This window comes from Panthera tigris, chromosome E3 (assembly GCF_018350195.1).
Source record: "Panthera tigris isolate Pti1 chromosome E3, P.tigris_Pti1_mat1.1, whole genome shotgun sequence".
Taxonomy (NCBI): Eukaryota; Metazoa; Chordata; class Mammalia; order Carnivora; family Felidae; genus Panthera; species Panthera tigris.
The window spans coordinates 9,974,699-9,987,263 of NC_056675.1; the positions used below are offsets into that span (position 1 = coordinate 9,974,699).

At 39.6% G+C, this 12,565-nt stretch overlaps 1 protein-coding gene across 2 annotated transcripts in view; it reads right to left on the bottom strand.

The window, feature by feature from the left end:
• The window catches only part of BAZ1B (bromodomain adjacent to zinc finger domain 1B), a 74,079-nt gene that overhangs the window by 15,847 nt on the left and 45,667 nt on the right, over nt 1–12,565 (bottom strand). For both annotated transcript variants that reach the window (XR_006212267.1, XM_042970897.1), the window contains exons 10-13: nt 11,211–11,316; nt 10,159–10,257; nt 7,160–7,337; nt 5,038–5,220 (exon numbers count right to left, since the gene is read on the bottom strand). Coding sequence is in view for 1 of the 2 variants with exons in the window: in XM_042970897.1 (XP_042826831.1) it covers nt 5,038–5,220; nt 7,160–7,337; nt 10,159–10,257; nt 11,211–11,316 (566 nt within the window). In the remaining variant the exon portion in view is untranslated. The remainder of the gene's footprint in view (nt 1–5,037; nt 5,221–7,159; nt 7,338–10,158; nt 10,258–11,210; nt 11,317–12,565) is intronic.

Consider the following 12,565-nt stretch of genomic DNA (forward strand, 5'->3'; position numbering starts at 1 on the left):
GTAGCCACTCCACATCCTCCACCCTAACCCACCACTTCCCCAGACCTAGGCAACCACTAATTCACTTTTGGTCTAGAGATTCTCTTATTCTGGACATTCTGTATACCTTTTGTGTGGCCTTTTGTGACTGACTTCTTTTACTGAGCATAATTTTTCTAGGTCCATCCACATCGTAGCATATAACAATACTTCATTCCATTTTAACTGCTGAATAATAGCCACTGAATGGATAATTCACATTTTGTCTATCCATTCATCAGTTGAGGGACATCCGGGGTATTTCCATTTTGGGGCTATTATAAATAATACTGCTATGAACATATGTGCACATTTGTATAATCTTCATTTACTATTTTTGCCCGAAGTCTCATAGCAATTTGGGGCCAGGTCTCCTTCACATTTCTAGATCCCCAATCCCAGTGCTCTTGACATCATAGATACTGGATAATCACTAGCATCCTGTTAAACCCACTGAGTTATCCACTTAGACCAGCCTACATTCCAACCAACCTCTAATTTTGAGGGCAAAACATTAGGCATTCAAGATTTGAAAGACCATCCTGTTCTCCTGTCATTGTAAAAACTTCCAAACAGTCCAGCACATTAAAACAAAAACCCCACACCATATTCAACACACTGGGTTTTTTGTTTTGCTTTTAAAGACACTGTTTTCAAAACAGATATACAGTGGCAACAAAGTTTTGACATTCGACACTGGTGGTATCCAGGAAATCCTCTAGGTCTTACAATGCTGCTGGAGGCTAAACACATTATTCTGATGGAAAATTCAAATCTCTAGCATGTTTAAATAAAATTGGTCCCTAGGTAGAAGTGGATGTAACAGAATCAAGGGGAAGCCAGCTTACCTGCAAAGTTCCCATTAATCCTTTCACTAACAGTAAAAAGGCAATATCCTATCTTGGCTAGGATATGACAAGGCTTTCAACCATATTCTTCCACAAAAGAACATTTAAAATGGAAAAACAGATAATCAAGTTTAGGGACAAATACATCCAAAGTAAACAGCCTAAAAGAACTCAGGATTTTGCCAATTTATACAACGGCTTTCCCACTTAACGCAAAAAAAAAAATTAAATAAACATTAAATATCTGAAATCATCAACTATTACGAAAAGGGATTCGAGAAACCATCTACTTTTATAAGTAAGGAAACTGAAGACTGATATTTTAAAGACTGATATTAGTTCAAGCAACCACCTAGTGCCAGCTGAAAAACCCTAGCCTGTGCTAAGTGGAAACCTTCAAAGCAAAGGGCAGTGGAAAATTTCAGAGCTGTGGCAAAGCTGACCTTTGGTCGGGAACTGCAGGCAGGGCATAATGCCATTTTAATGGAGAACATTGTTGAACTACTTAGTAGGCAACCTAATTGATTTTCCAAGAAACTCTTCCATGCTTTCCATTTGTGCACCATGTGTCTGGGCCCCAAGGTTAAACCAGCAAAACGCTCATATTTTCCTCCCCGATCAAGTTAAGAATGAAGTCTCATATGACAAGCTAAAAAGAGGTTACTTTGCTATGGGGAGGAATATTAAAAAAGAACTTTTGACAAGAATTCTATAGCTACTGCTGCGCAATGAGAAACTGTTACTGGCAAAGAAATGTCAAGGGAACATCACGTCAAGAAAGAGACTCTTCTGGATACAGTTAAAAATAAAGCCCATGCAGTACTCAGCAAGGCTAAAACTGAGGCCTGATGAGAAAAGACTTAGCAAAGGAGACTATTAACCATCTAACATCTTAGACTTCATCTAGAAGCTTACCTGAATGCCGTGCCACCATCAAAAGAGAACAGAGAAGTGGGAACTAAATCCCAGGAAGATACCAACATGTGTGGAGTGTTTGAATCTAAGTCATGAATTAATAGTTAAACCTTTATTGGGGTGCCTGGGTGGCTCAGTCTGTCAAGCATCCGACTGCGGCTCAAGTCAAGATCTCACAGTTCATGGGTTTGAGCCCCGTGTCGGGCACTGTGCTGACAGCCTAGAGCCTGCTTCAGATTCTGTGTCTCCCTCCCTCTCTGCCCCTCCCCACTCGCGCGGTCTGTCTCTCTCTCTCTCTCAAAAATAAATAAAAACATTAAAAAAAAAAATAGTTAAACCTTTATCGGACTGAATCTTAGTTCTCTGCTCTGCTTACCTCCTTCCCAAAAGCATCCTTTTATCATGCTTCACCCTTGGCCTGAGGAAGAAATGGAGGGTAACTTGACAACAGTGTACAAATACCTGAGGAGCTTTAGAGAGTAAACTCATTCTGTGTTCTGTATCAATTTGGAGGGAAAACAAGGACCGGCTGGCCCATGAGGAGAAAGCCAATGTCAGCTCAATCTAACGAAGCCTATGTGCCCTTCCACGACTGGATTAACTCCTACTTATTCTTCAAAACCCAGCTGACATGGCCTCTCCTCCTGCCCCGCTTTGCCCTAGGTACCCCTCACAGGCAGGCTGGCTCCCGCACTTTCTCATCAGCGCTCGGATGCCACCAAGACCATCCTTCCCATGCCAGCGGGACTCCTTGAGGGCAAGGACTTCTGGCTTCTACTCATCACCATGACCTCCAGACTTCCCACACGACTGGCACAAGGCAAGTCTTTACCAGATGTTTGTGAACAGAAGGAAATGAGGGAGTGGAGAAAAATCAAAAACAGGGAAAAGTGTTCTTCTATGGGATAATGCCTGGGACCACTCCCTTCATGTAGTGTTTTCAAATTCTTTTCTTCCTAAGTAATCTTAAGCAGAAATCTAATAGACAAAACAAAAAAAATGGAGCTGATTATTCTAATAAAGAAAAACCAGAGACATTTCATCAGTAAGGAATTAAGATACTGAGAAAACAGTGTCACGTGGATCTATATGGACTGAAAGGAGACAGACAGAGATTATGCTGAGGGGTGAAAAAGCGCAGAACATGATGCAGATGACTCCATTCTGTACAACTGCCATAAAACTATCTTCATATGTATACAGAAAACACACCAAAGTACTAAAGACTGATATCCTTGGGGAGCAACACCAGGACAGGAGTGGTTTCATGTTCCACGTACCTCTCACACTGGATTTACTTACAATGAGCATGTTACTTTTAAAACTTAAAAACCAAAAAAACTGGATATCCACATGCAAAAAACTGAGGTTAGACCCTTACTCTACAAAAATTAACTCAATATGAATAAAAAATTCATTTAATTATTAATTTTTTTGAGAGAGAGAGAGAGAGCACGCGCGCACACACACCCGTGTGCACAAGCTAGGGAGGGGCAGAGAGAGGGGGAGAGACTCCACGCTGTCAGCACAGAGCCCAACGCGGGGCTCGAACCCATGAACCACGATATCATGACCTGAGCCGAAATCAAGAGTCAGGTGCTTAACTGACTGAGCCCCCCCAGGTGCACTTGGATCAAAGATTTAAGTGTAAGAGCTCAAACCCTAAAACCTGTAGAAGAAAACAGAGGGGAAGGACACTGGATTTGTTGACACTGGATTTGGCAATATTTCCTGGATGTGACACTAAAAGCAGAAGCAGCAAAAGAAACAACAGGTAAGGTGAATTTTGTCAAACTTTAAAACTTTCACACATCAATGGGCATCACCAAGAGAAGTAAAAGGCAGCGCACAGGATGCGAGAATATATTAGCAAATCACACATGTGATAAAGGATTAATACCCAGAACATATAAAGAACCTACATAACTCAATAGTGAAAAATATACAACCCAATTAAAAAGCAGCCAAAGGACTCAAAGCAACATTTCCCCCAAGAAGACAGACAAAAGGCCAACAAAAACATTGCTCAACATCACTAATCATTAGGGGAATGCAAATCAAAACCACAAGAGATCACTTCACACCCATCAGGATGACTGCAACCAAAGAAACAGAAAATACCAAGTGTTGGCAAGAATGCAGAGAAATCAGAGCCCTTGTGCACTGCTGATGGGCATGTAAAATGGTGCAGCTTCTATGGAAAACACGACCGTTCTTGAAAAAATTAACCAGAATTACTATAATGATGCAGCAATTCTACTTCTAGGTATACAGCCAAAAGAACTGAAAGTAAGAACTAACAGATAACTGTATACTGGTGTTTAAAGCAGCATTACTGGATGTGAGGGCCACCGGCTGCAATATCTGTCATGCCAATTCTCCAGGATGGATCTGGCACATGTGGTGGGCTAGCTGAATGTATCCTTCCTCCCTCTCTGTCCAGCCCTCCTGAACCTTCCCCCATAGAGCAGGACCATTCTTCAGTCAAGGGTATACAGTGGCACTCCCCTGCTAGAGGCTCCCAGCAAGCTCTCAAGGCCCACAGCAGCATCACCCACTAGAGCCAAAAGGTGGAAGTTACCCAAGTGTGCCTGGACGGATGAATATGGAATGTGGTATATACACAGAATGGACTATTACTCAGTCTTAAAAGGGAAATTCTGGCACATAATATAACACAGATGAGCTTTGAAGACGTTATGCTAAGTTAAATACACCAGTCGCAGAAGGACAAATAGCATGATTCCACTTCTATGTTACGGTGCTCAGACTAGTTGAATTCAGACACAGAAAGAAAGTGGTGGTTGCCAGGGATTGAGGGGAGAGTGAAATGGGTAGTTCAGTCTTTAAGGGGCAGAGTGTCAGCTTGCAAAGGTAAAAAGGTTCTGGAGATGGATAGGGGAGATGGCTACATAATACCGTAGGTACTCGACACACAACTGACAAAGAGCATAGAAACGGCTAAAATGACTAAGTGCTCATTACGAGTATTTTACCATTTTTGAAAACTTAAAAACTGCTACCACCTTTTAAAAAGAAATCAGCTCTGGCAAAAGGGGCTGGGGACACTCTGAGCCATTATCGAGCTCTGCTCCACAGACGAATCTGAAAACCACAAAATTTAGTGAAAGTGATAAAAATGGACCACTGGTGCAGGAACAGTGCTTACAGAAGGTAAAATCACAGGGTCAGACCATTTTAAAACCAGACCGCACTCTTCCACAGTCATGAAACTGCATCTTCATGAACAAAATACCTTTGCTTCCTCTGCCATTTTCTTCTCTTCATCCACCTCTTCTGTCTTTGCTGAATCTTCGCTTTGGAGTTTTCTTCTCTTTTGTTTGGGAGCCATGAAGCCTTGGAGAAACTTCTTTATGACACTGGCTTGTAGGGCAATCACACACTCACCAAAATCCTTCAGTTTCTCTAATGAGATCACCTACAGGAAATGATGGAAACACCAGAATGAATGAAAGGTCAAGATGGAAACACCAGAATGAATGAAAGGCCAAGATGCGAGGAGACTATCCTCAACTAAATTAAAATCAACCTGGGCCCCAAATGGGTCACATAGCATGAATTTACCTCGGTGCCTCAGTTCAGTGGGTGGTTTATACATTGAAAAGCAACTTATTACTTTCCATTTCCCTGGCAATGGGACCCACGGGATGCTGAAACTTGCTCCACTCAAGAAGTCATTCATTCACTCAGCAACTGAGTACCTACTATGTACAAACTGCAGTCTCAAGGCAGAGAGAAAATGAGAAGGAAAATAAACATTACCTGACCCACCGGCTTACAAACTATATAAGCCAGGTAAATATGCTTTCCATACTTTTTCACCTAAGCCTCTCATTTATGTCCTGGATAAGGAAATCATTTTGATTCAAAGCATGCGCTTAAGTGAACACTACCTTCTCAGTCACACAAAACATGTCAATTAGAGATAGCATTTTAGAACAACAAAGAAATAAAGATGAATGATGGCAACCCGATGTTAGCAAGGTGTGAGCCTGGGTCTGGCACAAAGCAGGCAATGGATAAATATATGCTAAATAAACAAAAAAGTAGATGTTGATTTTGAAACTGGCAAAATCCTTTAGGGTTGAAGAATTCTTTAAAAACATCATTAAGAACAACAAAGATGTTTAAATCCTTTTTCTCAGGAAATGTGCCACGCATTCATAACCAAATTACAGAGAAAAGGCTGGGGGTGCCTGGCTGGCTCAGTCAGTGGAGCAAAAGACTCTGGATTTTAGGATGGGGAGTGTGAGCCCCACAATGGGCATGGAGATTACTTTAAAAAATAAATAAATAAATAAATAAATAAATAAATAAATAAATAAATAAATAAATAAATAAAAGGAGAGAAAGCTGCATATATGTTTTACTAATTCTAATAGTAAAGACACAGAAATATGGAAGTCTGGCTGTAAGACATCTACCCTATCAACTCCTACCGTTATTATGTACCCCAAAGTAATATAAAGACTGAGAACAATGGAATGTATTTGTAAATTAGGAAAAATGGGGAGAAAAGATGCAACTGCTCATAAAAAAATCACATAATACATGTTTAATGCATACGTATGATTTGAAAAGACCCACAAATGTTATTACCTTTGGAGTTATATGGACTTTATCATTTAAAATCAGTAAAAAGCACTTTACAACAACTGATGGATAGTATTTTCCAATCTTCTCTCAGGCTGTGGTATCTAAACCTACCTCACGTGGAACATGGGGTCTCCTGAACTGGTTCATCCACAGCACGTGACAGTCTTTTGGAGCAGTAAATGACAAGACCGTAAATGGGCCTTGAAATGTATCCATTCACCAGCACCAGTGCTACCCAACATTAAGCAAACCCTTCTGAGCCAATCAGTGACAAGGATGGACAAATGGGAATACACAAACATGTTTCAGACCTTAAAGCATAGGCACCAATTACATGGGAATGTTAAATAACAGATACGTTAAGCAATGTTCCAGAACTGTGACTCCAAAACCAGTTTTCTATTCAACTTAATAGAAAAGAGATTTTTGGAGAGCTTGGCTCAGTTGGTGGAGTGTCTGACTCTTGATCTCGGGGTTGTGGATTCAAGACCCACAATGGGTGTAGAGATTAAAAATAACATTTAAAAAAAAAAAAAATAGAAAAACTCTTTTTGAACAAAGGATCTAAGTGTGTGATGAGATTTTCCAGATATCAAAGGAAAAATACCACATGTACACAGAGAATTTTTGGTTCCACAGGTCTTTCAGGACAAACCCACATGTGATTTCCGGGGTCATCTGGGGAAGTCAAGAACATCAGGGCACAATTCCGAATTGAGTTTACATAAGTAACAGATTTCATTGGGTGTTTATGTTCTTACCCGAGCTTCAAATTCTGATGTTTCTTCCACATAACCAAGTCCCCCCTTTTGCAACCTTGTTGCAACTTCAATGAGATCACTACGAAGAAAGTTTAAAAGCTCCTGGTTGCCATCACAGGATTTTAGACCCAAATTTGGCTTCCGGGCCAGATGAATAGAATGAATAATGTCCTGGTACCTAGAAAAGTTGGAGTAGAGGGAAGGGGAAATAAAGGAACATTTCAAAACGGTCTATAAATTTCAACGACTTGAATGGCAGGTCTCATTTCTAGAAGACTTACTCAGACTGTTTTCATCTCTCCTGGGTGTTTCTTCAGACTCACGGTTTCTTGCACAAATTCTCAAATTTTTCTTACTCATTTTAAAAACACCTTTCTTTTATTCTGTATTTGATAATCCCAGTATCTGAAGTGGAGTGCTTTACCTGGCTCTCATTCACATTTCCTGGTCTGGTTTTGTTTTGACCTTTTTACCTTGAGTTTCTTGGATTTCTATCTGTGGAAATTCTTTGAGGCCTGGTTTGAAGCTTACTTCTCCACAAAGAATGTGCACTTGCTCATGTCAGCTGCCAGGAATTGCTACCAACCTGAGATAACTTTAAATCACCTGCCTGGAATTCCTTACAACATAGAAAAAAACATGAAACTGAGCAGAGACCCTACAGAAGGACCTTCAAGTTCACTCTCACACTACAGATTAACCTGCTGAAGTCCCAGCAGCAGACTCTCTTCTCTGTTGGCTTCTTACAACAAAATGAAAACTAAAGCTCAAGGTCATCTCCGTTGAGTTAGACTAAGTTTCCATTTCGTTCATTCCAAGCACTTTTAATATTATTTTCCTCTGAATACAACCTTCACTGTATCCCATGGGTTTTCTTACAAAGGATTTCCCTTTCCTTGCTTTCTAGAATTCCCTTTTATTTTCTTCTTTGATACGTTATCTAGGAATACATTTAATTTTCAGTTAAGATCCTTTGGTTATCTTTAAAGAATTTATTTCTAACTGTATCATAATCTGATCAGAGAATGTATCCTGAAATTACTTTTTAAAAAAATTTTTTAATGTTTATTTTTGAGACAGGGAGAGGGAGAGGGAGAGACAGAACATGAACGGGTAGGGGCACAGAGACGGAGACACAGAATCTGAAGCAGCCTCCAGGCTCTGAGCTGTGAGCACAGTGCCTGATGCCGGGCTTGAACTCACAAACTGTGAGATCATGACCTGAGCCAAAGTCAGACGCTTAACCAACTGAGCCACCCAGGCACCCCTTACATCTGTTGAGATTGCTTTTGTGGCTGAGTATATGATTATCTTTTATAAATGTTGATGGATATAACAAAAAACTTCACTTCTGTTTCCAGTTGGCCTGGTATCTATCATTTTGTTTTTAAATTCCTTTTTTACTGAGATAATTGAGTGCACACTCTATATCCTCCATCACTTATTTTCTTGAAAAGAGCATATACGTTTTTGTTTTATAAATTTGAACCTCAAATGGTTTGTGATACATTATCCTATCCTTATCCCCTTGGCCATCCCAAAGGAAACTCAAATAACCACCAACAAAAGAACAGATAAATTAGATTCACAAAGATTACACAAATTCACAGAATCATATATAGAAAGGAAAATGATGGGAGTTCAGTTATAAAAATCACGGATGGAACCTGAAACTAGTATATTGTATATCAACTATACTTCACTTAAACACAATGATTTTTTAGTATAAGAATGCTAACTAAAAAACATTAAATCTCAAAGACCACATATGCTTGATAGCCTTTAAAAAGTTCAAAATCAGCAAAACAAGATAGGTGAGATTTTTTTTTAATGTTCAACAAAAGAAAAAAGTTTAAGTTTTGTTTTTAATTCCAACTATCAAAAATACTTTACCCAAACAGAAGGAAAGTCACAGAACTATATTCCTTTGTGATTCTATGTATTGACATTTTTCCTTGTCTTTCTTAATTTGCCTGGTCATATCTACATTAAAACACCATGATTCAGAATGCAATTTTAATCTCCACATTAAGTAGGAGACTAAAACTAGTATACTGTACCCACCATCACTCACAAAAGTCTGGAGAACTTGCAACGTACTGAATGGTATTTTCCTTCTCTCTTCAACCAAACCTAAATTAAACCATGAAAGCGTGCACTTGATACTAAAGGCAGCCTTAAGCCAAAACTTTGCCCTGTCTTTGACAGGAACAATGGCTAGAGCAGGACGGACACTAGCAAATCCCAGATGTAGACAGTTTTTGTTTTGAGGGGCTTTTTAAGACAGAATTCACATTAACATTAAACTCACCATTTTAAAGCATACACTTCAGTGGCTTTTATGTTGTGGAACCACCAAAACTACCTAATTCCGAGACTTCCATCACCTCAGGAAGAAATCCCACACCCGTGAGCAGTCACTCCCAATTCTCCCCGTCCCCCACCCACTGGAAAGCACCTGTATATTTTCTGTCTCTGTGGAGTTGTCTATTCTGAAAGTCTTACACAAATGAATCCTAAAACATGTGTCTGTTTACCTAGCTTCTTTGACTCCACCGTTTCAGCCATGTCGTAGCATGTACCAGTACTTTCTTTTGTCGCTCACTTTACGGCGATGCTACATTTTGTTCATCCGTCAGCTGAAGGACATTTAGGTTGTTTGCATTTTTTGGCTATTTTCAATATTGACAGAATACTTCCGAATGCCAACTGATGTGGCACTGACCTTGCAAAGATGCCTAACCACAATGAGGACCTCAGCTCGCTGCACGGCACACACTAATCAACAAATAACCCTGCCACCCTGTACATACGTTAAAGTTTAAAAGCAGACTTTTCCAAATAAGCAGGAGTCAAGAAAATACCAAGCAACAAGGACATTAAAGGGTTACAGACACTTTTAAAAAATGTATTTTAATAGCTTTTATGAATAAACAAAGATCCCCTAAGATATTTAAATGCTGAAGAGAAGCCGTGAGGAGCAAGATGAAAGTCCTTACCTCTTCTCCAGTCTCTCTTTAAGCTGACTTTCTCTTATTCCCTGAGGGTGAAGGCAGTTTAGCAACTCATCCAGTTCCTTCTGACTATCACATAAAAACCTGTAAGGAGCAAAACAGACCTAGTGACTCTGAAAAACAATCAAATACTAAGAAAGAGATCTACAGAGATCTAGGGTTGTTGGTGGGAGTTGGGAGAGAATTCCAAACTTGCTCACAAGTAGAATAATTTACTATTTCCATGAAGTGTAATGTTAAGTTTACCCTAGAATATTGAAGCCAAGGTTTCCTACTAAAATAGACAAATTTTATAAAGTTAATAAGCACAGTTGTCACACACCTTCAAAAGAGTAAACTTATATACAAAACTAAAAGATAAAAGGTCATTAAACCAAAAGGTGGATCAGAGGTGGAACAGTTAATGCAATCACAAAGTGAAAGGGACCCTCTCAAAACCTAGCTCCCTGCCTGAAAGAGAACTGACACAAAAGATTATTACTATGTACACAATATTTTATTCTTTAATTAATAAAGATGAAAATCCTAAATCTATTCCCAGAATTAAAAGCACTGCCAACGTAATGTAAGATTATAGAACATACACAGTTACTTTATAAGGGGGAAATAAAATTCCAAAGCTTAGAAAAAATATATTATTATCAAAAAAAAAAAGTGTGCTTTTAAAGCAATGAGTTTACATATTCAAGAAATCAAAGTCATACAAAATGATCTTATTTAATAATCACTGGTATCACTATATTAAATATTTTCCTTCTTTTTCTTAATTTATTATCTTGGGAGAGAGTGTGAAGATGTGCACACAGGCGTGTGATCAGGGAAGGAGCAGAGGAGGAGGGAGAGAGAATCCCAAGCAGGCTCCACGCTGTCAGTGCGGAGCCTGACACAGGGCCCGATCTCACCAATCGAACTGTGAGATCATGACCTGACCCAAAATCAAGTCAGAAGCTCAACCGACTGAGCCACCTAGGTGTCCCTAAAATATTTTAACGTGAAAAAAGAAAAAAATAGAGCAACCAGACAAATGCTCACATTACCATAGATTCTGTCCTTGTTTGGGTATGGTGGTCTCCACAGCAACTTCTGCTGATGGGCCAGGTTGTACGTTCATGCTTACGTTTTTGCCTAGGTTTGCTTTCTTACCTAAAAAAAATGAAAACATTTGGTTGAATATAGTAAATACCCAATTCCTACTTTCAAACCTCAGTGGGACACAGTGCCAAAGCCAACAACTAATAACACAGATGCTGCGTATTGAATATAGCCAATGTACAGCAGGTGCTAGTTTCTCTTAAACACCTTATGTACAGCACATCATCTGAGATAATTGCTCTCTATGCAGCTGAACAGCTGCACAGTCCAAGGTTCAGAGTGTGGCAACTTAGAATGGAATGGGAGCACTGAATAACTATCAAACAATTTACTTCTTGTACATCTGTAGTGAAGTAGAGACAACTGAAACATATAAAACCATAAACTTACCCCTGGAGGCTTCAAATGTCAAACATGATTAACTTTTTTGTAAACCAGCTCCTATCTACCATTAGGACATGAATACAGACAGATCTTAAGCCAAGGTGAAACCTGTACTAATACTCTCATGGCTCCTGTCCCTTGCTCCCATTCTGCCCTCTTTACCCTGCGGGCACTTTCCCTGCAATAGAACACATGACCCTGTAGTCTTGAGTCAAGTGACCCTGAAGTGACCTTGCCATGCCTGAATGAGGGAACATGAAGCAACAACATCCGCCAGGATGCGCTGGAAGTGAAGGGACTGATGTCCATCCTCTCTTGAGAGCTAGAACTACGGAAACCTGATTTCTAAAGACAGCCATTAAGCTTTTGAACATCATAAAATCAGTCTCTCCTCCTGCTGGAAACTCTCCCCCCAGATCTGAAGATCCGGACTTCACATTTACTGCTCTCACATACAACTGCCCTCATGTGGGTATTTACAAAGTTTACTAAAACTAGATCTTTCTACTAAGTACTACAATCTAACACTTAATACAATGCGCAATATGAAAATACCTGTGAAACTTTGAGCTATATATTAATTTCTTTAACAATTTTGAGTTTTAAGTTTGGGTTAAGAGTTTCTCTAAAATGAAGGAAAACTGCATTTTACAAAAATCTCTCCAAGAAATATAATGATCTAATATTTGAGAAGTAATTTGCATCAGGTTGTAGAAAGTAGAGCTAGAAGGAAGCTTGCAGATCATTTAACCCAGGGGTTCTCAATTGGGAGCCAGGCTGCCTCCCAGAAGCCATGTGGCAATGTCTAGGGACATATTTGGCTGTCACTATTGCATCTAGTCCACGGAGGCCAGGGATGCTGCTAAATATCCTACAATACACAGGAATGACCCCCAACTACAAAGAATTATCTCAC